At 41.7% G+C, this 27,460-nt stretch overlaps 2 protein-coding genes across 2 annotated transcripts; one reads left to right on the top strand and one right to left on the bottom strand.

Annotated features, from left to right (window-relative positions):
* Positions 1-588: 588 nt before the first annotated feature.
* LOC131244408 (uncharacterized) lies at positions 589-18,041 on the top strand. Its single transcript, XM_058244018.1, has 3 exons — positions 589-889; positions 1,899-2,038; positions 17,231-18,041. The coding sequence occupies exons 1-3, from the start codon at positions 637-639 to the stop codon at positions 17,909-17,911; spliced, it is 1,074 nt and encodes a 357-aa protein (XP_058100001.1). The 5' UTR covers positions 589-636; the 3' UTR covers positions 17,912-18,041.
* A 1,926-nt stretch (positions 18,042-19,967) lies between these two features.
* LOC131244081 (putative respiratory burst oxidase homolog protein H) lies at positions 19,968-25,906 on the bottom strand. Its single transcript, XM_058243740.1, has 15 exons — positions 25,468-25,906; positions 25,232-25,394; positions 25,105-25,153; positions 24,902-25,015; positions 23,587-24,006; positions 23,117-23,503; positions 22,604-22,699; positions 22,388-22,503; positions 21,839-21,941; positions 21,656-21,744; positions 21,412-21,571; positions 21,108-21,245; positions 20,552-20,680; positions 20,383-20,461; positions 19,968-20,311 (listed from the first exon to the last, which is right to left on the bottom strand). The coding sequence occupies exons 1-15, from the start codon at positions 25,904-25,906 to the stop codon at positions 20,202-20,204; spliced, it is 2,592 nt and encodes an 863-aa protein (XP_058099723.1). The 3' UTR covers positions 19,968-20,201.
* Positions 25,907-27,460: the final 1,554 nt, after the last annotated feature.

Genomic DNA, 27,460 nt, shown 5'->3' with positions numbered 1-27,460 from the left:
CTTATTGTAATATTTATTTTCCATCTAATTTTATTTTTTATTTTTTATTTTTATTAGCCACGCAATTCTACTTTTAGGGAAAATATAAATATCAGCTTGATGGCCCCAATAAAATTTTAATTATGGACGGAGTGGATAAACAACGTACATTCACGGTGGGCGCAACTTACATGGCCCACAATGATATATTTTTAATATCCAAACCGTTCATCCATTTGGAGATATTTTCCATCCAATATATTAATAAGGTCACATAGATTTGGATAAAGAGGAAAAAAGAATATCATATTCATCCAAAACTTATGACTTCAAAAAGAATCCTTTACTGCTTTTTGCAGTGTGGTCCACTTGATATTTAGATGTAATTTATTTTTTGGCTCAACCCTTACGAGCAGCTCGCCAAATGAATGGACGGTTTGGATATAAAACATACATGATGATGGATCGACGTCAACACACCAGCCCAGAGGATCCGGAGTTTTAAGTAAACGAGTGCCACGTATAGTGAGTGGGCCCACTGTACATATAACCGTGGCGAAACGTCTCTACTCTCATCGTTTCCAACGTCCGAAGGAAATAAGAAAGAAATCCAACGATTGAATCGAGAAATCCTGCAATACCCATCTCAAAAGAGCCATGAATATCTGCTCCCTCAATCTCAGAAGTACCAACCAAGTCATTTTCCCTGCGAAAATCTCCACCTTCCTGCAGAGGATTCCATGGCCTCAAAGACCCTTCTGTTGCAATTTTGAGAAGATGGGTCCTTTTGAAGCTCAAGGTAGAGAGATTTTCGAGATGAGGGTGTTGAAATCGAAGCTTACTTCATGTAGATCTCCATCTGTCAGAGTGATGGGAATGAAGAAGAACCATGATAATTCGTCTTCATCAGGTGAAGATCTTTTCGTTGTTAGTAGAATGAATGCCACTCACAACAAACCATTGCATGTTAAGTTTAGACACGAGTTCTGAACCTTGCACAAGGTGGGCTGCAACATGGAGATTACCTGGCTCAAAATCATGCCCATATGAACGGTTGGGCGGTTGCTGTGCAAGTTCGGAAACAATGGACGGTTTGGATTAGATCTTCCAAAGGTCTTATACATGCATGGCCCACCTTTGCACGTCTAGGATGACTTGCATGCGAACTTCACATGCAAGGGATTGTAGACGAACTATTTTCTAATTGAAGTTGGTGTTGGTGTCGCGAACTTCACATGCAAGGGTTGTAGACGACATATTTTCTCATTGAAGTTGGTGTTGGTGTCAACGTTCATCTGGTGAAACCCGACATGGATTCTTGGATTGTGATATTAAAAATCTCAAGTAGTTGAATTAGTTTAGATATCCGACCGTTACATGCAAGGCATGGTAGAAACTGAGTCTGTCAATGGGCAGTCTTGGGCTGGGCCAAGGTAAAACCTAAGCCTGATTCCAGCCCTGGTCCCTGACAGTCCAAAACAAACATGCTCAAACCCAGCCCTTGATGAAAATGTATGGCCCAAGCCTGGCTCTGGGCCCAGCCCCAGCCACCCAATTCTGCATGCATAACATCTGGGCTGTTCATTAAGTGTTCCCTATCTTCCATGATGTATGAAAAAAAAAAAAAAAAGTGCTCTTCAAATCCTGAACCCAACCTGATCCCAGCCTGGTCGTTAAACGGACTTAGATTTTAGACCCGAGCCCCATCCTCGGGTCTTGTATTTCAGACCAAGCCCAACCTGAAAACCGTCGGCATGAATATTTGCAATGCTAAAGATTCAGTTGGATAGTATTCAATTCATAGAAGAAAAGAAAATGATATTCGAAGATCAGAACTATTGTCAAACACACCTAAGAAATTGTTGAAGCCAAGATATCGCTTCTGTCTAATATCATATTGGAAATTATATTCATTACAGGAAGTGATGATCATTCAGCTCCTGATGAAGACAACAGTTCATTTGAGAACACTAACTCCATGGACCCCAGCATCCGGAAGTCCCACCATATATTCCGAGATTGGCGAACTTATAGGGCGATTCTTGTAGCTTGGGAGAGGGTAAGTTGGCAACTTAACATTCACCTAACATTTTGATTTGAGTAGTGTAGAATTTATTTTAGTTCCATTCGCTGATTTGTTTGACTACATTTTCTCAATTTCCAATAGCTTTGGACATTTCTCAATTTTATTGCCCTCTAATCTTATCTGCATGTACCTCACGTGAAGCATCTAATTAGGAAGGCACATGGCAGGCTCTGCGGGGCCTACCTTGATGATTGTATGACATCCACTCTGTACATTCAACTTGTTGCATGGGCTCATTTTAAGATGTTATCCTAAAAGTTAGTTGGATTGGGGACTCGAGTGGGCCATAACAAGGGAAATAGTGAAGATAGGCTGCCCACCGTTTCATTCTCTTACTCTCTCTGTTCGCACGCACGTGTGTGTGGCCTTACTTATCCCTCCATTTCGCTATCCTTTTTTCTATCTTCCCTCCGAATGTCTTCCCCTTTTCTTCAAGGCTATCAATGGGCTAGGCTGGCCTGTCTGGCTTTTGGGCCTGGCCCACTTCAGGCTAGGCTTGGATTGGTGTATTAGGGCCGTGGACTGGGTCTGGATTGAACTCGAGCTTTGTATAAAGGCCAATGAGCCCATCCGAGTCTGGTCTGCCCGGTTATTCAAAGCATTTTTATAATATATCAATGTGTGATTAATAAATTAAACCTATTTAAAGTATTTTTTGGATTTCGATGTCGTAAATTAAACAATTTCATTTTATGCAATTAATTTTCGTTATTGTTAGTAACTTGGTTATTAACATCCTTATTTTGCATTTGACTGTTGGTTTTATGAAGCAAGTGAGAGAATGGAATATCTACAATAGTAGGAATCTTCACCACCCAAGTTCAGTGGACCTCCAAAATATTTGTGATGTTTGTGTGGCATCCACTCCAACCATCAGTTGAGGCACCTGATGTTAGGACCTGAGCTCAATATTCACACCACAGGGCATAATGGGGATGGGGATAGCCAGCCCTCATGAGTCATCCCAAAACTCAATTTGATTCAAAAGGTAGGTGGGCCACTTCTTGGGGCCTAGTGTGTAGGTCATGTTCCATCCAAACCGGTCATTAGGTGAGCTCGAACATTCCGAGTCATCCAAAGCTCAGCTTGACTCAAAATTCAGATGGCCACACTGAATTTCGAAGTTTTTATAACTGTGATTTACATTGTTTCAATGGTGTGGCCCACTTGAGTCTTGGATCATGTTTAACTGATGGATGAAGTGGATGTCAAACAGAGCATGGTGGGCCTCACAGAGCTTAGTTGTAGCATGTTTTCCCTATGACAGCTGTTACTAAGGATACCAGTTATTGGAAGGCTATATATGTAGACTGACTCCAATGTTAGTTTTTCATCCTTTAAAAGATGGTGGTCACTCTTCAAACAGACAAATGTGATGCAGGACAATTAACCACTTGCTCTAAAAGCTCAAACTGATAGAGCATGGCGAATTAATCCCCTTATCTCATAGCCCAAGCCACAAATCTATGGGTTCTGCCTCACACGAGCCCCAAATCCATGGGTTTCGCAGGCCGCCCACCCCGAGTGTGCCCCTGCATCCACAGGCCACCCCACTTGAGTCCGGTGTGAAAATGCCCCCACATTAAAATGCCATAGATGTAAGGAAAAATCTTAGCCATCTAAATTGGCGACCGAATTGTACATTGACCATAATTGGAAAGTTTAGCCGATAAGACAAATTTAACTATCTGATTTTCCCTCCTAATTCTAAGCGCTCACCATTTAGTAACAATTAATATCATTAGACCATTGAAATTACCCTGATTCGCTACAGATTTTTATTATTATTATTTTTTTAAAGTAAACAAGAAATAGGAAAGAGTGTATAAGGAAGTTATATAGACACTTTAAATTGTTATGACACCATGTAGCATGGCAGTAAAACCATGAATATGCATGGTATCCTCGGGTTCTGAGCTCCTGCGAGTGGGACCCACTGATCAGTCATCCAGTCCCAGACCATAGATTTGATGGCACCCACAGTGGATGGAATGTTCTCCAAAACTCTCGATCTAAGGACTAGATAGGTGGCCAGAAAGTACTGTCGAGAAAGAAATTCAGCCATGGTGCACATACAATGGGAAATGGCCTGTGGTCAGAATCTGAAATTTTTGGTGAATGGTCCATCCAATGTGGGTCCCTTACATCAACACTCTGGATTACCAAACAGTGGGTCTCACTTGAGGGAAGTAAGGATATGAGGATACTATGCATGTCTCATGCTGTGAGAAAGTGGTCTCAAGGGCATCGATAGCGTATTTTTTGAGAGAAGGGTGGCAAAATGGGACCGAACTCCTACTTTAGTCTTTTTTTTTTTTTTTTTTTTTTTTTTTAAAGTCAAGGTGAAAGGGTGAGAACAACGCCCACATAGCTAGGGAACAAATAACTGTCTAGATTTAAGAAAAATGTACAAGGATGAAAAGCAAAAAGGCTTGTGCGTTGTTTGGATGACTATAAGTTTTGAAGTTGTGACTCTCACCTAAAAGTGCTTGAGCACTGTGACCCAAGCTACCAGATCCATCTTGGCTTTCTTAAACACCTCATCTAGACTGTAAGGTTAATTATGAAAACATATGTTATTTCTTTCCTTCCTAATCGACGAGAAGCCTACATGACGAGACAACTGCCATAGAATTCTCCCTCTTTGCCCAGAACCTCCCCAGTGCTATGCCGAGAAGAACGGCCAATTGATGAAGGTATCACCCAAAATGCCTGAAAGAGATTGAAAAAACACTACTTAATTAAAGGCACACATTCATGATATTCATATGCCTTTTCTGAAATGCCTGAAAGATATTGAAAAAACACTACCTAATTGAAGGCACACATTCATGATATTCATATGCCTTTTCTGAAATGCCTAAGAGAGATTGAGAAAATACTACCTAATTGAAGGCACATATTCATGATATCCATATGCCTTTTCTGAAGGTTGTCCACCATGAGGACTCTATACTAAGCCTCCAACCAACCGAAAGTAATGACCCTCCAATCGACCGAAAGCAATGACCCTAGGCTACAACTAAATAAATTCAATTGGATCATGAGAGGCCCTCGGATTAGGATTCACAAACCTTTTATAAAATGATTTGGAAGTGAAATTACCTGACCTATCCAACCTTTGAACCCAAGGTGTTCTTTTCATGCATCATCTATTCCTATGTTGCAGATGGTTCAACAACACCAACTCATCCAAATTGAAGGCACACATCCAAGATATTCATATGCCTTTTCAGAAGGTTGTCCACTGTGAGGACTCGGTTCTTACTTCTTACCCACCAACCAACCAAAAGCAATGATCTTGGGCAGATTTTTCTACGCCTAATAAACTTGGTTGCATCACGAGACACCTTGAGATGAGGATTTCAAAACTTATTATAAAACCTCCAAACCCAAGGCGTCCCTTTCGTGCATCACCGATTCCTACGCTGCAGATGGTTCAACAACACCAACTAATCCAATTCCTCACTGGACCCTTCCCCATGGAGTTGTGCCCCTTCCCAAAAGAAAGACAAACACTGAGACATTGTAGCCTCCTTATTGAAAGAAACACGTCATACTAATTCAGGGAAAAACTCTTCAAGAGGCCAATCGATGCACCAGACGTCCTTCCAAAAACGTGTGCGAGGACTTTGATGAATTGATATTAGGTTTTGGTAGCTAAACTTTGATAAATAGGTTGGGTGACCCTGATCCACCTTGTATTGGTGGGTTCATTATGAATGATAAGGGCAAGATCCAAAAGATGTTCACCAACCTGGTCAGTTGATCGGCAAAGTCAAGGTTCTAATTGATGGGCTAAGACTCATTGCCAGTTCACCACAAAGAAGGATGGTCATTGAAGAGTGTTTAAAGAACATGGTAAGTTGGGCTTCTAAACTCTTCTCAGAGCCTTGGAAATTCTCCTACATCAACAAAATTTGGAAGCTCAAATGTTGTTAGGGCCTGTTTTGGCATTGCTATGAATGTATTCTTCAGCATATAGTTGAGTTTTTTTGTTTACTACGATGGATTAAAATTCAACATTAATTTCATTATTTTTCTAACAAGAAAATTGATGCAATCCCTTTATCTCATAAACCAGGCTATGCGCGTCTCCCACTCCGAGTGTGCCCTTGCATCCCACAGGCCACCCCACCCCACTTGAGCCCAGTGTGAAAATGCCCCCGCATTAATCACCCCCGGTAAGGAGTCTCGAACATCAGACCTCCCGTTCTGATACCAATTAGATGCAAGACAATTAATCACTTGCTCTAAAAGCTCGAACTGGTAGAGCATGGCGAACTAATCCCTTTATCTCATAGCCCGGGTCCCAAATCCATGGGTTCCACCCTACACAAGCCACCCGTCTCACACGGGACCCAAGTCCATGGGTTACCACCCACCTGCATCCCACAAGCCACCCCACTCAAGCCCGGTGTGAAAATGCCCCTGCATTAAAAATAGAGGTGTTTATTGTTAATGAGAGAATTAAAAGATGATGTGGGTGTTGTCTGATAGTTATATTTCCTTCAATCAATGACCAAACAGAGCCTTATACATTTTGTTTAAACATGGGGTCATTTTAAGACGTTATCCCAAAAGTCAGTTGGATTGGGGACTCGAGTGGGCCACAATAAGGGAAATAATGAAGATAGGCCGCCCACCATTTCATTGTCTTACTCTCTCTGTTAGCAGGAACGTATGTGTGGCCCTACTTATCCCTCCATCTCGCTATTCTTTTCTCTCTCTTCCCTCTGAATGTCTCCCCCTTTTCTTTAGGACTAGCAATAGGCTAGGCTGGCCTGTCTGGCTTTCGAGCCTCGCCAACTTCAGGCTAGGCTTGGATTGGTGTATTAGGCCCGAGGACCGGGACCTGACTGAAATCGAGCTTCATATAAAGGCCAATCAGCCCGTCTAAGTCTGGTCTGCCCAGTTATTCAAAGCATTTTTTATAATATATCAATGTGTGATTAATAAATTAAACCTATTTAAAGTATTTTTTGGATTTCAATGTCGTAAATTAAACAATTTCATTTTATGCAATTAATTTTCATTATTGTTAGTAACTTGGTTATTAACATCCTTATTTTGCATTTGACTGTTGGTTTTATGAAGCAAGTGAGAGAATGGAATATCTACAATAGTAGGAATCTTCACCACCCAAGTTCAGTGGACCTCCAAAATATTTATGATGTTTGTGTGGCATCCACTCCAACCATCAGTTGAGGCACCTGATGTTAGGACCTGAGCTCAATATTCACACCACAGGGCATAATGGGGATGGGGATAGCCAGCCCTCATGAGTCATCCCAAAACTCAATTTGATTCAAAAGGTAGGTGGGCCACTTCTTGGGGCCTAGTGTGTAGGTCATGTTCCATCCAAACCGGTCATTAGGTGAGCTCGAATATCACAAGTCATCCAAAACTCAGCTTGACTCAAAATTCAGATGGCCACACTGAATTTAGAAGTTTTTATAACTGTGATTTACATTGCTTCAATGGTGTGGCCCACTTGAGTCTTGGATCATGCTTAACTGATGGATGGAGTGGATGTCAGACATAGTGTAGTGGGCCTCACAGAGCTTAGTTGTGGCATGTTTTCCCTATGACAGCTGTAACTAAGGATACCGGTTATTGGGATGCTATATATGTGGCCTAACTCCATTGTTAGTTTTTCATCTTTTAAAAGATGGTGGTCACTCTTCAAATGTACAAATGCCACAGATGTAAGGAAAAATCTTAGCCATCTAAATTAGTGACCGAATTGTACATTGAGCATAATTGGAAAGTTTAGCTAATAAGACAATTTTAACTATCTGATTTTCCCTCCTAATTCTGAGCGCTCACCATTTAGTAACAATTAATATCATTAGACCATTGAGATGACCGTGATTTGCCACAGATTTTATTTTTTAAAAGTAAACAATAAATAGGAAAGAGTGTATATGGATGTTATATGGACACTTTAAATTGGTATGACGCCATGTAGCATGGCAGTAAAACCATGAATATGCATGGCATCCTCGGGTTCTGAGCTCCTGCTAGTGGGACCCACTGTTCAGTCATCCAGTTCCAGACCATTGATTTGCTGGGACCCACAGTGGATGGAATGTTCCCCAAAACTCTCAATCTAAGGACTAGATTACTGTTGAGAAAGTAATTCAGCCATGGTGCACATTCAATGGGAAAAGGCCTATGGTCAGTATCTGAATTTTCGGTGAACGGTCCATCCAATGTGGGTCCCTTAGATCGACACTCTGGATTACCAAACAGTGGGTCTCACTTGAGGGAAGTAAGGATAAGAGGATACTATGCATGTCTCATGCTGTGAGAAAGCGGTCTCAATGGCATCGATAGTGGATTTTTTGAGAGAAGGGTGGCAAAATGGGACTGAACTCCTACTTTAGTCTTCTCTTTTTTCTTTTTTCTTTTTTTAATAAAGGCAACAACGCCCACAAAGCTAGGGAACAAATAACTGTCTAGATCTAAGAAGAATGTACAACGATGACAAGCAAAAAGGCTTGTGGGTTGTTTGGATGACTATAAGTTTTGAAGTTGTGACTCTCACCTAAAAGTGCTTGAGCACTGTGACCCCAGCTACCAGATCCAGCTTGGCTTTCTTAAACACTTCATCTAGACTATAAGGTTAATTATGAAAACATATGTTATTTCTTTCCTTCCTAATCGGCAAGAAGCCTACATGAAGGGACAACTGCCATAGAATTCTCCCTCTTTGCCCAGAACCTCCCCTGTGCCATGCCAAGAAGAACAGCCAATTGATGAAGGTGTCACCCAAAATGCCTGAAAGAGATTGACAAAACACTATCAAATTGAACGCACGCATTCATGATATTCATATGCCTTTTCTAAAGGTTGTCCACCATGAGGACTCTATACTAAGCCTCCAACCAACCGAAAGTAATGACCCTCCAATCGACCGAAAGCAATGACCCTAGGCTACGAGTAAATAAATTCAATTGGATCGTGAGAGGCCCTGGGATTAGGATTCACAAACCTTTTATAAAATGATTTGGAAGTGAAATTACCTGACCTATCTGACCTTTGAACCCAAGGTGTTCTTTTCATGCATCATCTATTCCTATGTTGCAGATGGTTCAACAACACCAACTCATCCAAATTGAAGGCACACATTCAATATATTCATATGCCTTTTCGGAAGGTTGTCTACCGTGAGGACTCTGTTCTTACCCACCAACCAACCAAAGGCAATGATCTTGGGCATATTTTTCTATGACCAAATAAATTTGGTTGCATCACGAGACACCCCAGTATTAGGATTCTGAAACTTGTTATAAAACGATTTGGAAGTGAAGCTACCTGACCTATCTAACCTCCAAACCCAGGGCGTCCCTTTTGTGCATCACCGATTCCTACGCTGCTATGAATGTTTTCTTCAGCATATAATCGAGTTTCTCTGTTTACCACAGCACAAGTGTGCCCCTACATCCCACAGGCCACCCCACTCGAGCCCGGTGTGAAAATGCCCCCCATTAATCACCCCCGGTGAGGAGTCTCGAACACTAGACCTCCTGCTCTGATACCAATTTCATGCAGGACAATTAACCACTTGTTCTAAAAGCTCAAACTGATAGAGCGTGGTGAACTAATCCCTTTACTCATAACCCAGGCCCCAAATCCATGGGTTAGGTCATTGGCTGAACCCCTCCTCGTGGGCCCCAAATCCATGGGTTCCGCCCTACCCGTGCCACCGTCTCACACGGGCCCGCCCAACCACCCCGAGTGTGCCCCTACATCCCACAGGCCACCCCACTCAAGCCCGGTGTGAAAATGCCCCCGCATTAAAAATAGAGGTGTTTATTGTTAGTGAGAGAATTAAAAGATGATGTGGGTGTTGTCTGATAGTTATATTTCCTTCAATCAATGACCAAACAAAGCCTTATACATTTTGTTTAAACATGGGCTCATTTTAAGATGTTATCCCAAAAGTTAGTTGGATTGGGGACTCGAGTGGGCCACAATAGGGGAAATAGTGAAGATAGGCCACCCACCATTTCATTCTCTTACTCTCTCTATTAGCAGGCATGTGTGTGTCCCTACTTATCCCTCCATCTTGCTATCCTTCTCTCTCTCTTCCCTCTAAATGTCTCCCCCTTTCAGACTATCAATGGGCTAGGCTGGCCTGTCTGGCTTTTGGGCCTCGCCGACTTCAGGCTAGGCTTGGATTGGTGTATTAGGCCCGAGGACTGGGTCCGGACCAAAATTGAGCTTCGTATAAAGGCCAATCAGCCCGTCTGAGTCTGGTCTACCTGGTTATTCAAAGCATTTTTATAATATATAAATGTGTGATTAATAAATTAAACCTATTTAAAGTATTTTTTGGATTTCAATGTCATACATTAAACAATTTCATTTAAAGTAATTAATTTTTGTTATTGTTAGTAACTTCGTTATTAACATCCCTATTTTGCATTGGACTGTTGGTTTTATGAAGCTAGAGAGAGAATTGAATATCTAAAATAGTAGGAATCTTCACCACCCAAGCTCAGTGGGCCTCGAAAATATTTGTGAATGTTTGTGTGGCATCCACTCCATCGATCAGTTGAGGCACCTGATGTTAGGACCTGAGCTCAATATTCACACCACAGGGCATAGTGGGGATGGGGATAGCCAGCCCTCATGAGTCATCCCAAAACTCAATTTGATTCAAAAGGTAGGTGGGACACTTCTTGGGGCCTACTGTGTAGGTCATATTCCATCCAAACCAGTCATTAGGTGAGCCCGAACATCACAAGTCATCCAAAATTCAGCTTGACTCAAAATTCAGATGGCCACACTGAATTTATAAGTTTTTATAACTGTGATTTACATTGTTTCAATGGTGTGGCTCGCTTGAGTCTTGGATCATGCTTAACTGATGGATGGAGTGGATGTCAGACAGAGCGTAGTGCGCCTCACAGAGCTTAGTTGTGGCATGTTTTACCTAGGACAGCTGTTACTAAGGATACCAGTTATTGGGATGCTATATATGTTGCCTAACTCCAGTGTTAGTTTTTCACCACCATCTTTTAAAAGATGGTGGTCACTCTTCAAACGTACAACTGCCACAGATGTAAGGAAAAATCTTAGCCGTCTAAATTAGCGACCGAATTGTACATTGAGCATAATTGGAAAGTTTAGCTGATAAGACAATTTTAACTATCCGATTTTTCCTCCTAATTCTGAGCGCTCACCATTTAGTAACAATTAATATGACCCTGATTCGCGACAGGTAAAAAAAAAAGTAAACAAAAAATAGGAAAGAGTGTCTAAGAATGTTATATGGACACTTTAAATTGCTATGACACCGTGCAGCATGGAAGTAAAACCATGAATATGCATGGCATCCTCGGGTTCTGAGCTCCTGCAAGTGGGGCCCACTGATCAGTCATCCAGTCCCAGACCATTGATTTGATGGGACCCACAGTGGATGGAATGTTCCCCAAAACTCTCAATCTAAGGACTAGATTGGTGGCCAGAAAGTACTGTCGAGAAAGAAATTCAGCCATGGTGCACATTCAATGGGAAAAGGCCTGTGGTCAGAATCTGAAATTTTTGGTGAACGGTCCATCCAATCTGGGTCCTTTAGATCAACACTCTGGATTACCAAACAGTGGGTCTCACTTGAGGAAATTAAGGATCTGAGGATACTATGCATGTCTCATGCTGTGAGAAAGTGGTCTCAATGGCATCGATAGCGGATTTTTTGAGAGAAAGGTGGCAAAATGGGACTGAACTCCTACTTTAGTCTTTTCTTTTTCTTTCTTCTTTTTCCTTTTTTTTTTATTAAAAAAAAAGTCAAGGTGAAAGGGTGAGAACAACGCCCACAAAGCTAGGGAACAAATAACTGTCTAGATCTAAGAAAAATGTACAAGGATGACAAGCAAAAAGGCTTGTGGGTTGTTTGGATGACTATAAGTTTTTAAGTTGGACTCTCACCTAAAAGTGCTTGAACACCGTGACCAAAGTTACCAGATCCGGCTTGGCTTTCTTAAACACCTCATCTAGACTATAAGGTTAATTATGAAAACATATGTTATTTCTTTCCTTCCTAATCAACCAAAAGCCTACATGAAGGGACAACTGCCATAGAATTCTCCCTCTTTGCCCAGAACCTCCCCTGTGTCATGCCAAGAAGAACGAGCCAATTGACGAAGGTATCACCCAAAATGCCTGAAAGAGATCGAAAAAACACTACCTAATTGAAGGCACACATTCATGATATTCATATTCCTTTTCTGAAGGTTGTCCACCATGAGGACTTTATACTAACCCTCCAACCAATCGAAAGTAATGACCCTCCAACAGACTGAGAGCAATGATCCTAGGCTACAACTAAATAAATTCAGTTGGATCATGAGAGGCCCGGGGATTAGGATTCACGAACTTTTTATAAAACGATTTGGAAGTGAAATTACTTGACCTATCCAACCTCTGAACCCAATGTGTTCTTTTCATGCATCATCTATTCCTATGTTGCAGATGGTTCAACAACACTAACTCATCCAAATTGAAGTTCACACATTCAAGATATTCATATGCCTTTTTAGAAGGTTGTCCACCGTGAGGACTCTGTTCTTACCCACCAACCAACCAAAAGCAATGATCTTGGGCAGATTTTTCTACGACCAGATAAATTTGGTTGCATCACAAGACAACCTGAGATTAGGATTCCAAAACTTGTTATAAAACGATTTGGAAGTGAAGCTACCCAGCCTATCTAACCTCCAAACCCAAGGCGTCACTTTTGTGCATCACCGATTCCTACATTGCAGATGGTTCAACAACACTAACTAGCCCAATTCCTCACTGGACCCTTTCACATGGAGTTGCACCCCTTGCCAAAAGAAAGACAAGCACTCAGACATTGCAACTTCCCTATCGAAAGAAAAACGTCATACTAATTCAGGGAACAACTCTCCAGGAGGTTGATCGACACACAAGACGTCATTCCAAAACGTGTGCTAGGACTTTGATGAATTGCTATTAGGTTTTGGTAGCTAAACTTTGATAAATAGGTTGGGTGACCCTGGTCCGCCTTGTCTTGATGGGTTCATTATGAATGATAAGGGCAAGATCCAAAAGATGTTCACCAAGCTGGTCAGTTGATCGGCAGAGTCAAGGTTCCAATTGATGGGAGCTCACATCTTGTTTAGGGCCCATTTTGGCATTGCTATGAATATATTCTTCAGCATATGATTCTGAGCGGAGGATGTGAGTTCATAATAATGCATCAATTGAGTTTTTCTGTTTACCACGATGGATTAAACTTCAACATTAATTTAAATATTTTTCTAACAAGAAAATAGAGGTGTTTATTTTTAATGAGACAATTAAAAGATGATGTGGGCGTTGTCTGATAGTCATATTTCCTTCAATCAATGACCAAACAGTGCCTTATACATTTTGTTTAAACATGGGCTCATTTTAAGATGTTATCCCAAAAGTTAGTTGGATTGGGGACTCGAGTGGGCGACAATAAGGGAAATAGTGAAGATAGGCTGCCCACCATTTCATTCTCTTACTCTATCTATTAGGAGGCACGTCTGTGTGGCCCTACTTATCCCTCCATCTCGCTATCCTTTTCTCTCTGTTCCCTCTGAATGTCTCCCCCTTTCCTTTAGGACTATCAATGGGCTCGCCCACTTCAGGCTAGGCTTGGATTGGTGTATTAGGCCCGAGGACTAGGTCCGGACTGAAGTCGAGCTTCATATAAAGGCCAATCAGCCCATCCGAGTCTGAAATGCCCAGTTATTCAAAGCATCTTTATAATATATCAATGTGTGATTAATAAATTAAACCTATTTAAAGTATTTTTTTGGATTTCAATGTCATAGATTAAACAATTTCATTTTATGCAATTAATTTTTGTTATTGTTGGTAACTTCAATATTAACATCCTTATTTTGCATTTGACTGTTGGTTTTATGAAGCAAGAGAGAGAATCGAATATCTACAATAGTAGGAATCTTCACCACCAGCTCAGTGGGCCTCCAAAATATTTGTGATGTTTGTGTGGCATCCACTCCAACCATCAGTTGAGGCACCTGATGTTAGGACCTGAGCTCAATATTCACACCACAGGGCATGATGGGGATGGGGATAGCCACCCCTCATGATTCATTCCAAAACTCAATTTGATTCGAAAGGTAGGTGGGCCACTTCTTGGGGCCTACTGTGTAGGTCATATTCCATCCAAACCGGTCATTAGGTGAGCTCGAACATCATGAGTCATCCAAAACTCAGCTTGACTCAAAATTCAGATGGCCACACTGAATTTAGAAGTTTTTATAACTGTGATTTACACTGTTTCAATGGTGTGGCCCACTTGAGTCTTGGATCATGCTTAACTGATGGATGGAGTGGATGTCAGACAGAGCATAGTGGACCTCACAGAGCTTAGTCGTAGCTTGTTTTCCCTATGACAGCAGTTACTAAGGATACCAGTTATTGGGATGCTATATATGTGGCCTGACTCCAGTGTTAGTTTTTCATCTTTTAAAAGATGATGGTCACTCTTCAAATGTACAAATGCCACAGATGTAAGGAAAAATCTTAGCCGTCTAAATTGATGACTGAATTGTACATTGAACATAATTGGAAAGTTTAGCTGACAAGACAATTTTAACTATCTGATTTTCCCTCCTAATTCTGAGCGCTCACCACATAGTAACAATTAATATGACCCTGATTCACCACAGATTTTTTTTTTTTTTTTTTTTAAAGTAAACAAGAAATAGGAAAGAGTGTATAAGAATGTTATATGGACACTTTAAATTGCTATGACGCCATGCAGCATGGAAGTAAAACCATGAATATGCATGGCATCCTCAGGTTCTGAGCTCCTGCAAGTGGGACCCACTGATCAGTCATCCAGTCCCAGACCATTGATTTGATGGGACCCACAGTGGATGGAATGTTCCCCAAAACTCTCAATCTAAGGACTAGATTGGTGGCCAGAAAGTACTGTTTAGAAAGAAATTCAGCCATGGTGCACATTCAATGGGAAAAGGCCTGTGGTCAGAATCTGAAATTTTTGGTGAACAGTCCATCCAATCTGGGTCCCTTAGATCAACACTCTGGATTACCAAACAGTGGGTCTCACTTGAGGGAATTAAGGATCTGAGGATACTATTCTCATGCTGAGGATCAAGTAATTCCCTCTTGTTTTAGGTCTGCCTCAACCATTGCTTATTGTTATAATTGTCTTTTCCCTTATTTAAGTGGGGCCTTGTGAGAAAGCGGTCTCAAGGGCCATCGATGGCGGATTTTTTGATAGAAAGGTGGCAAAATGGGACTACTCCTACTTTTTTATGTAAGGCATGGTGAAAGGGGGAGAATGACGGCCACAAAGCTAGGGAACAAATAACTGTCTAGAACTAAGAAAAATGTACAAGGATGACAAGCAAAAAAGCTTCTGGATCGTTTAGAAGACTAGAAATTTTGAAGTTGTGAGCCTCACCTAAAAGTGCTTGAGCACTGTGACCCAAGCTACCTGATCCGGCTTGGCTTTCTTAAACACCTCATATAGACTATAAGGTTAATTATGAAAACATATGTTATTTCTTTCCTTCCTAATCAACAAGAAGCCTACATGAAGGGACAACTGCCATAGAATTCCCCCTCTTTGCCCATAACCTCCCCTGTGCCATGCCAAGAAGAACGGCCAGTTGATGAAGGTATCACCCAAACTGCCTGAAAGAGATTGAAAAAACACTACTTAATTGAAGACACACATTCATGATATTCATATGCCTTTTCTCAAGGTTGTCCACCATGAGGACTTTATACTAACCCTCCAACCAACAGAAAGTAATGACCCTCCAATCGACCGAAAGCAATGACCCTAGGCTACAACTAAATAAATTCAGTTGGATCGTGAGAGGCCCTGGGATTAGGATTCACAAACTTTTTATAAAACGATTTGGAAGTGAAATTACCTGACCTATCTGACCTCTTAACTCAAGGTGTTCTTTTCATGCATCATCTATTCCTATGTTGCAGATGGTTCAACAACACCAACTCATCCAAATTGAAGGCACACATTCAAGATATTCATATACCTTTTCGGAAGGTTGTCCACCATGAGAACTTTGTTCTTACCCACCAACCAACCAAAAGCAATGATCTTGGGCAGATTTTTCTATGACCAAATAAATTTGGTTGCATCATGAGACACCCTATGATTAGGATTCCGAAACTTGTTATAAAATGATTTGGAAGTGAAACTAACCAACCTATCTAACCTCCAAACCCAAGGCATCCCTTTCGTGCATCACTGATTCCTACACTGCAGATGATTCAACAACTCCGATGATTCAACAACACTAACTAATCCAATTCCTCACTGGACCCTTCCCCATGGAGTTGCGCCTCTTCCCAAAAGAAAGACAAGCACTCATACATTGCAACCTCCCTATTGAAAGAAACACATCATACTAATTCAGGGAACAACTCTTCAAGAGGCCGATCAACTTACCAGACATGTGCTAGGACTTTGATGAATTGCCATTAGGTTTTGGTTGGGTGACCCCAATCTGCCTTGTCGTGGTGGGTTCATTATGAACGATAAGCGCAAGATCCAAAAGATGTTCACCAAGCTGGTCAGTTGATCGGCAGAGTCAAGGTTCTAATTGATGGGCTAAGACTCATTGCCAGTTCACCACAAAGAAGGATGGTTATTGAATAGTTTTTAAAGAACATGGTAAGTTGGGCTTCTAAACCCTTCTCAGAGCCTTGGAAATTCTCCTACATCAACAAAATTCAGGAGCTCACATCTTGTTTAGGGCTCGTTTTGGCATTGCTATGATTGTATTCTTCAGCATATGATTCAGAGCAGAGGATGCTAGTTCATAATAATGCATCAATTGAGTTTTTCTGTGTACCATGATGGATTAAAATTCAACATTAATTTAAATATTTTTCTACCAAGAAAATAGAGGTGTTTATTGTTAATGAGAGAATTAAAAGATGATGTGGGGGTTGTCTGATAGTTATATTTCCTTCGATCAATGACCAAACAGCACCTTATACATTTTGTTTAAACATGTCATTAGAGAAGTTGTTGTGGATGCACTCTCTTCTATCCAATGAAGGTTTGTTTATTGTCCTTAAAGAAATATTTGGAAAAGGCAAGGTAAAACTAAGGCTTGGAATTTTATCCAGTTGCAGCTATTGGATGCTGATGCTCCTGACCAATATGCAGTCCCCTCCGAGCTCTCCAACCCACTTGGTCCCAAGTGGGCCCACCCAATTTCCATGCCAGAGACTGGCTGCATCCTAGTTGCTACTGAGAAGCTTGATGGTGTTAACAAATTCGAAAGAAGCGTCGTCCTTCTCCTCAGAGCAGGAACCAAAGACCCAGGGGAGGGTCCTTTTGGAATCGTTATCAGCCATCCACTTCACAAGAAAATCAAAGACATGAAATTTTCGACTCCTGAGCTTGCGACCAATTTCATGGAAAGTTATTTGTACTTTGGTGGGCCCCTCGAGGCTAGCACGTTCTTGTTTAAGACTTGTGACAATTTGCCAGTACCAGGCTTTGAAGAGGTGATACCGGGCCTTTGTTTTGGTGCAAGAAACAGTCTATATGAAGCCACTCAGTTGGTAAAGAAAGGGGTGCTTAAGCCTCAAGATTTCAGTTTTTTTGTGGGGTATGCTGGGTGGCAGTTGGATCAGTTGAGAGAGGAGATCGAGTCCGGTAACTGGTTCGTTGCGGCTTGTAGCATTGATCTGATTTGTGGGGTGTCGCCGGATTCTTCATCAGGTTTGTGGGAGGAGATTTTGCAACTGATGGGTGGTCATTACTCAGAACTGAGCAGGAAACCGAAGCAAGATAGCTCATGATGGTGCATGGTTTTCTTCTCTAAGGAGGCCAAATAGTTCAAATGTACATAAACATCATTTCAGATTTTCTAATCTTGTGTTGTATCTTCAAAACTCAACAATGGACCTTTTAAGAGTAGGGTATATAATGAGATTACACATAATGTTCAAAAAATTTCAGTTGTTCCAAGCATGGTTTTTAGGCTGGCTTAGATCAACTCATTCGGTCTCGAGTCGAGTCGTGACTCACCCAAGTCAGGGTGTATGTTGGTCTGACTTGCCGGAGTCTCAGTAGTATTGAATTGGGACGGTTAGTACCAAATCCAAGACGACTCGGACGAGTTGTATCAGACTCATCTGAGTTTTAAAACCATGGTTCTAAGTGGGACTGCTTGGGGATCAAAAGGACCTGGATTCCAATCTAGTGTTTTTTGTGCACTGGCTGTCTACAGTGGATGGACCAAACCCAAAAATATTACAGAATGGAAGATCCTAGCTTGCTGACCATTACCTGTTTCTTTATCAATTCAAAGTGGACTGTATTTCCTTTCCTTGAACATGTATTTCCATGATGCCAATTGAAGGGTTGGGATTGTCTGATCAAGGAGACATTAGGGGCATGGTCCATCCATTGCGGACCATATATCAACAGTTGGATAGTTTATTCCATCAATACATTTAGTAGTATGGGCTCAATGATCATGATCATACAATTCCTCATCTTTAGAACAGCTTATTGTGTGTGGCCCATCTTCATCGTGGACCTGCCGTTACAATCCAACGGTTTTGCATATCAGCAACTATATTGGTATCTCATTAAACAAGTGGCTGATTGGGGTGTTTTACAACATTCATTAAACAGTGGCAATTCATGCACCACAAAGGTCACAGCATGCCTGTCCATCCATATCATTCAGATCATTGGGCCCATCATAGGTGGGCCAAAGATTGAAAATCACACTATTTGGATTGTTTTAATATCCAATCAGTGGACATAAAACGGCTGATCAGAAAGAATCTGGTCAGCTGTTGAAATTCAATGTGATAAATCAGATGGTTAGGACTACCTACTGTCCATCCCAATGGGGCCCACAATTTGGAGAGTCTAGGATTGAAGTGCAACACGTACAGTGGACGAGTTGTAACCGTCGGATCACAATCCACGGATTCCATGCCAGGCTGTATAATAAGAATGGGAAATTCTCTGCCACATGCAGCTGAGCATTTCATAAACAAATCAAGTACTTGAAGCAGTTTTCTAATAAGAGGTTTCCCAAGCACACGTGTGGGACACCCGAGTAATGTAGGGGCATTTTCACAACGGCTCGAGTGGCGTGGCCTGTGGGATGCAAAGGCACACTCGGGGTAGGCGGCCTGTGGGATGCAAAGGCACACTCGGGGTGGGCGGCCCGTACGAGGCGGGTGGCTCGTGTGAAGCGGAACCCATGTGAAGTGGGGCCCACGAGGGGGGTTCGGTCGAGGTCCTAACCCATGAGATGTGGGGCCTGGTCTATGAGATAAATGGATTAATTCGTCATGCTCTATCAGTTCGAGCTTTTAGAGCAAGTGGTTAATTGTCTTACATCAAATTGGCATCGAAGCGAGAGATCTCTGTTTGAGACTCCTCATCGGGGTGATTAATGCCAGCTTGGGTGTTCCATAAAAATATGGGTGAGGTGCATTTGGGCTTAGAAAACTATCCTCATGCTAAATATACTATTTTTTTAAATTTTAGTGGTAAACATCAGGTAATGATCTTATTGGGAGAAGAGGTATCTAGCTGGGGTCATCTGATCAAGATAGGTCAGGCATCCATCTCCATGATTCGTGTGAATGTATGATTGGAAAATCCAGATTGTCAATCACTGTCTAAAGGTCACAGTCCAGATTTTTTTAAACCCCTCATTTGAAGGATAACTAACCTGACTGTCAAGATTTTTTGCTGGTGTGAGTTTTGGAAGGTGGCCCATCGCACACTCCTGAAATGTAGACCATTGGCAAATTTTCTTCTTCTTCTTTTTTTTGGATAAATCATCCATTGTTTTCATACATGTATGGCTTGCTTGATGAGTTAACCAGCCTGAATCCCGAATCATTTACATGGTGTGGCCCTTGAAGTGCAGACCAGATTTCCTCCATAATCAGCACCGCGTGGCCCAGTTGTGATTGTCCATTGAGATTGAGTTTCGAGAGGGCCTTGCATTCATTCCTTGGCCATGGTTGAGACCCATTTGGATTTGCCAAGTCGTAACTCATTTGTCGCATGATCTTTTTATATACATGTTTGTGATGTTTGTTATCTTCTTGTGTCCTAGAAGTTCTCCTTGTGGAATGAGAAGCGAGCCGTCGTGCTATGGCTGAATTCTTTCGAAAGATCCTTCAGGAGTTTGGTTAGTGTAGGTGTTCCACAGTAGAAGACACCTGCAACTCCATGAATAATTAAATGAGTGGACGTTTGGAAACACCACAGGAGTGCTCGAGATATAGCTTACCGATGCGAGAAGATTTGTGGGTGTCGGCCAATTCAGAGAACACCTTTCTCCAGTTCGGCCGTGCAAAGTGCGTCCGTATCTAATGATGTATGTATGTTTTAGGAAAAAAAAAAACAAGTCAAAATGGATTTCCTTGTATTGCTAAGTTCATGTATTGAAGAATAGATACCCGGCTTCCAGATACGATGTCAACTCCGTTCTTGGCATGTTGCAGTGACTGAACCATGGCGATAAGCGCCGACCGCGCGTCTCCTTCTTCATACACACTTGTTAAGTAGTTGTGCATTTCTATAACTTTCTGCAATACCCAGCATTTCCAGTTAATTCACAATGCTTGGGCTGAATGCTTGTAGAGCAACCTTCAGGCTTTCAGTTTGTGCAAGTGGGTCTCAGAGTTCAGTGGTCCAAACCATTGTTAACTCCCGACTGTGGATGGTCCATGCACCAAAAAAAAAAAATAATCTCCCAATGGTAAAATCTCAACCCTTCAATAGGTGGCCCAGCAAGTAGCTGATTAAGAAAGAAATTACAGCAACAGATCACATTAAATTGATGAAAAGGCCAATGTTATATATCTAGGATCTTCCAATCCGGGGGATTTTCGGTGCATGGGCCATACAAAGTAAAGCTAATCATATCAAGGTTTGGATCATTGAATCATGGGCCCCACTTGTATAAAATAAAAAACTGAATAATGTACTACAATCGACTAGTTGGGAACTCACATTTTGGTCACTCTCCGCAACATCGTTCATCACGCCTTTGAACCATTCGAAGGAGCCTTGTTCCCTTGTAACCCAATAGAAGTAAGCCCTTCCTGGCACTTTTCTATTTACTTGCACTGCATTCCCATCTGGACTTTCCTGCTACAGATTAAGGCTGCTTGCATTTTAATTTCAGTTGGGTAAATCTCAATACTAGTAGGAAACATGTGTGATGCATGACCACACATGCTTGCTAGTTTGAGATCCCAATCATTCATCAGGTGATCTTTATAGGCATGGATTCTTCAACATGGGCTATACTCACCAGTTTTACATCATGTGACTTGATGTTGTTGAGGAGATCCTTGAGTATGCTGATAAACGGAGTTGCTCCGATGCCAAGCCCAATAAGCAATAGAATATCATACTTCCTGTAATTTTGTGCAGGGGCGCCGTAAGGTCCATCGATGAGGAGCCGTGGAAATCTGCAGCAGAGCAGAGTTAGTGGCTATGATAAACCAGACCCAGTTGTGATCTGATCTAGAGAGACTTGGAGAGATTCAAATCACCTGGTTTCTGAAGAGTCAGCATCTACTATTACTGTCGTTTCCATTCTGCCTAGAGTAGGCTTCTTAGCACTAGCTGAAGCTTCACAAACCTGCAAGGAAACAATTCCTGGGCTGTTTATTAGAGATTTTAAACTGATCAAACACATCATTTTTCAATGACCACAAGCTTTGTTTATGCCAAACCATTGCAAATAACTTTCTAAGCTCTGTAGTCCAGTCTCCCAAAGTTCTGATGTGAACACTTAAGTAGTCATCTCCTGGTGCGGAAGTGACGGAGAAAGGATGCCTATTGATATCAAATGGTCAGGTGAGTATACAGAACTACCAACATAGACATATTGCTTTTCTTTGGTTACATTTACTAGCAGAATTATATGATTGGGTATGTCAGCCTGCATCTTTGCATAGTATACATGAGCCGTTGGTCTGCTGAGTCCCATGGTGGATGGATCACTTCCCCACTTGGGAGACTCAAGCAATTGGTATTAGGACCTTTTTGAGTTGAATGTGGACAGTCGCTGTATTTTCTCTTCTTTACTATCTAGAAGACAGCAATTGAAAGGTTGGATTGTCCTGTTGATGGATTTTTCAGTCGAAGTCCTTCCATGGTGGGACATAACAGACCAATAGTCTGGATTGCAGACCATGGGACCCACTTGGAACTCATATATATTATGGAAAGATGCGGGCTACGCATCATATAATTCCTTCATTTACAGAAGATTCAGTTACCATTCGAAGGGAGAGACATCCGGACACTTGACAAACAAGTACATTCCGCTCTTGTACTTGAATCCAGGAGGTTTGCTCATATACAATGCAAGTACATTCCCTGGGTATATTGCAGCCTGCATGTGGAAAGAGATAAGTCCATCATTCCATTGGTTTTCAAGGAGGAAAACCAGTTTTTCTACTGATTTTTCATGGAATCACTTGAGAACCACAGACCTTGATGATGCTCACACGATAATGATCTTCACGAAATCTTCTGATTATTCTCTCAGTACTGTAAAAGATGACTGGAATCATAAGATACATCCATGTCTGCAGGAAGCATTTGAAAATTTTCCATCTAACATCAGTATTTGGTGGTAATGGTAGATGGGCTTTGAAAGTGCACACGCCTCACACGTGCAAACAGGGCACATTTGTGCAAGATTGGAGCTGCTCATCAGGCAATCCTGTAATTTCCAACACCATATCTAAGAAGATGCCTGTATGATCATCAGATGGGCCGCTCCTGCATGAAAAACAGACGAACAGCTAAGAGAATTCAACCAATGATTCAGAGGCATGTGTTCAGCTCACTTAATGATCATATATTTGCCTAACCTTAGATGCATGGAATCTAGAGGGGACGATTGCCAGATGAGCCAGTCCGATCTTACACATGCGTGAATTGTTTACATGTGTGAGGCATCGAGCGATTGATGTTCATGATAGAAAAGGTGTGCTACTGACCGTCTTCTGGTACCAATACTTGTTGAGGAAAACGATGTAGCCATGAACAACCAAGAGTGCATAGACAAGAGCCAGCAGGTGATGGGCATACCAGAAGGCATTGAATCCAGCCAAGTGATGGAGGGGAGATGGCAACTTGACGACATTCCTCCTGAAAGAGTGTGTCGCTAATGTGAAGGAAAATGTCATTATAATGGTCATGAAGATACCGGTCACACCTACACAACTCGATGCAAGAGAAGCATACGTCGGCTGTATGTAATCGAAATTGGGTCCTAAAGTTCTCATGAATGTGGGCTGTGGACATGTTATTAGTCTTGGAAAATCACATACTAGGTGGATGGCCGTATGAGTAAAGGCACCAACTGCAATCGCAAATGCAATGACCTGCAATCTCCAAAAAGAGAGACATGATCAATGGTCATGGGGTGTTTAGAGATACAGATCATGAGTGTCAAAATGGCTCCTACCTTATGGAAATTGATATTGTCATCGAATGGGATGATCGAACCTATGAAGGTTGATCTGAGCCATGTGATGGTATTCCGGCAGACAGGGAGAAGGATAAATGCCATGTTCAGTTTCAGTGTCTCAGCTGCGCCCTTGGCAATGCAAACGCAATAGCCCATTACTTCGAATGCTGCCCGATGCTTGTACTGAACGAATTTCCACGAGAACAGAACCAAATTCACAATCAACCATAAGAGAATGACCCATATCTGCTTCCAGTTCTCATGAACAAAATCAAAGGCCCTGCTGAGAAATCTATTAATTGGGTTTCTGTATTGCTGTGGGATCATCGTTCTCGCTAGCATGTCACTATTTTTCATGCAGTTTTCATTTGCCTTTGAGTCCATCATTCCTTTCAGCAAGATTTCGAGCTGCCAAATCTGAAAATTATAAAAGGAGAACCACATTCCTAATTGAGATGATCATTTGGAGAACTTGAAAAACCAACTTATTGGACTTTCAACACTCAAACTAGGCATGTGAATTCATGAATTAAAATATGATCAGATGATATCTGAAAATAAAAATGTAACATGCCTCGTTCGGGCAGTCTACACAGATTACAAGCCTTGAGGAACATGGCCTCCCTTTTGTTTCTGAAATTGTGGGGGCCACAAGACATTGATCTTCCAATCACTTATTGGATTGGCGCCCACGCTTCCGACCATGACAGGGCATAGTTCTCAAAGACTAGCAACACAAACTAGGAAGTCTGCTGCACCTGCATAGGCGTGAGGAGATAGCTGTGCCCATCAACTTGCAGCCACGCATGCTGATAAAGCGCAGGTGTGCAAGATCCAAGCTTTCCACAGGTGGGCCACATTGTCGAGGTCTTCCGACCTAAAAAATCAGGCCATTTTTACTCAGGCAGGCCACACTGTATAAAGAAATGGAGGCAACCAAAAAAAAAAAATTTGTTATAGCCATCTGTTTGTTCAGTCCGCTATGGCCCACCCAAGGAGTGAAACAGCATAACTTTTGAGCCAGAAGGATCAGTGGGGCACATAATGTAAAGCTTGGATCTTGCACATGTGTGCGGTCCGCCCCACCGGCACGTCTGGCTGCTGTGAACATACCAAACTTCTACAGACTAAATAAACACAGATTCTCCCATTTATTTCAATTAAAATTGAATCCGCAAAGTTACACAACACGAAATTCAAATGAGCTGAGTCAATCCGCTGCGTTTCGAGTAACCTCTACGAGATTCAGAACCATGGATTTGGCCGAACAGTTTTCATTTTTTCAAAAGAAATCAAATTCCAGAATACCCACCTCTATGTAACCCAAGTGATCAGGGTCAAGCTCTTCCAGTATCAGAGTCGCGTAGGCTGCAGCATTTTCCTTGAGCTTCGCAAGCTTGTTCGCAGATGCACTCAGAACAATCACCTACAGTTCAGGATACCCATCTCTATCATTTCCAAGAAATCAGAAACACAAGAAAAGAAAATACAAAATCACAGCAGTTTCAATCCCACCTCCTTCACCTCATCCTCTGAAAGCTTCCCATCGCCGTTCTTGTCGCACCTAGAGAATTACAGGAGGTCACTCAGGTCGTCCCACATATTTAATTTCTCAAAGAAGGGAAGATTCAGAGAATCTTACATGTCGAAGAATATCTGAACCCGGGAATCAAAATGCTGATCTGTCATATCTTCCCAAAACTCCTTCAATTCATCCATCGATATACCATCTGCAGTGTCCAAGTTGCGACGCCTCCCCAATGCATCAAAAAGCTGCCCAGCAAACTCCTTTGAATCCGCCATCCCTTAAAAAACAGAATCCGGATTTAGAAAACCACTGCAGAAAAGGAAATTGCATGAAAAATCGACAATGCTAACCAATGCAACGGCCAAAATTCTCTTTGGGAAGCTTCCCATTGATGGCAAGCTGGTGGAACTGCTTCTCGACGGCCTTCCAAGCGTCGCCTTCCTTCCCAGCAGATGTCTTGTTGAGGAAGCGTAACCCTTCGAGCCCATTCTCAACGCTGAATTCCGTCCTTTTCATGCGAGTAAGCCTCTTTGGGTTGCGTCTGTCATCTGCCGCCTGATTGTACCTGGACGACATGAATCTCGTCACCGTCCTCATGATCTTGGAAGGGTTGGGTATCCCATTGCCCAACGACAACATGGAATTGGGCTTCGGGGATGAAGAGTTGCAATGATCCTCGTCTGATTCCGAGAAACTCTTGTGTGGATTTCCGTCTTCGACATTCTCGAGTATCCATTTTGACGAACTGATTTCACATTGATCTTCTAACTCATAGTTCGGTTCTTTCATTTTTCTGGAATGGTGAGAGAGAGAGAGAGAGAGAGAGAGAGAGAGAGAGATATGGTCAACAAAGAGGCAAGGAAGTTCGTTATAAACTAGTGGCGGGAATGAGAGGGTTTTGATATAGCACAGTTCGGCTGCACCGAAGCTAGGATACAACTGAGCTACCATACCGTACAAGTGACACGTGTTCAAATCCGAACAGTCTAAATAGTAGGACCCACTAAGGTGGATAATGACCTAATTCGTTGATTGGTGGACATGTAATGGATTGTTAAAATGAAAGTAGTAAACGTGTATTAATTTGACAAAAAAGGCCATTAATCAGAAGTCCGGATCCCCAGATCAATCTAATATGGAGTAGATATTAAATAAACGTTGGGTTCCATTACTTTGACGGTTCGGATTATAAGTAGATGCCACGTGTAAGGTAGAATATCTCAGCTGTATTGTAGCTTCGTTGCAGCCATATGCACTTATCATAACCCTTTCAGACGTTTGCTGCCCCCATATGTTCGTCCAGAAGATATAAACAGCATTGCCTACTAAATGAAAAGATCTGATCACCCACGTGTGTTCCATATTGGCACGTGCACCTGCATGCACCGGGCTCCCACACACGTGTGGATTTAGCAGAACTTTTGAAATGAAGGATAGGGAAATTTCATCTGATACTAAAAGGAGAGATGAATCTGTTTTGTGAAAATTTGATTCCCATGAATGAGATATTTCAACTTCTAAGTTGTTTAGGCAATGGAAAAGCCATTGTTAACAATTGAGTTTTTGTATTTGGATAGAGGAAAAGAGGCTATTTCATCCCCTTTTTAAGTATGCCTACTTATTACATTTCTTAAAATTTTTGCAATCCATCTTAAAGAGTATTTGTGGCCTAAATGATAATTTATGTTGTGCATTAGGATGCACTTTGTAAATCTCTATCTCATCCCTTGCTTGACAAAATAGGTGCTAGATTAGTTCATGAGGAGTCCAAAAATAAAAAAAGAAAAAAAGAAAAAAGAGGGTACCTTGAGACACCCTTTTGAGGAAGTGTCCAAATGAGAACTAGATTCCAATATTGGAATTAATGTCCTCTTCTTGGAAGGTGGGATTACGTGGTGTGGAATTGCATTTGGTCCGATGTAAATTTCACCTGGTGTTTGGAAATGATAGAAATGATTAGATTAATCCACGCATCATACCATCGTGTTCAAGCAAGAGATATAGTGGGATTTCTAATGGATTTTAAAATCTACTACGTCTGTCGGTCCCACATTGATGTTGTCCATCCATATGTGCCTTTTACATGTGACAATCGAGTTGCATGTGCATATAGGTGACTGGTATCAATTGTGAAATCTGATCCATCGATTACAATTTCATGGTCCACCAAAAGCAGGTTTCACTTAATGCAATTTTTATGTTTATTTTTTCAAATGAAGAATTTGATCCCAAATGTAGCATTTAACTGTCGAAATATCATGATATTTCTAAACATATAATCATTGTGTGATAATGGCATCAATTCCACCCAATGAAATTCAATAACATTTAATCCTGACTTCC

This window comes from Magnolia sinica, chromosome 4 (genome assembly GCF_029962835.1).
Source record: "Magnolia sinica isolate HGM2019 chromosome 4, MsV1, whole genome shotgun sequence".
Classification (NCBI taxonomy): Eukaryota; Viridiplantae; Streptophyta; class Magnoliopsida; order Magnoliales; family Magnoliaceae; genus Magnolia; species Magnolia sinica.
This window is presented reverse-complemented; position numbering and strand designations above follow the sequence as displayed.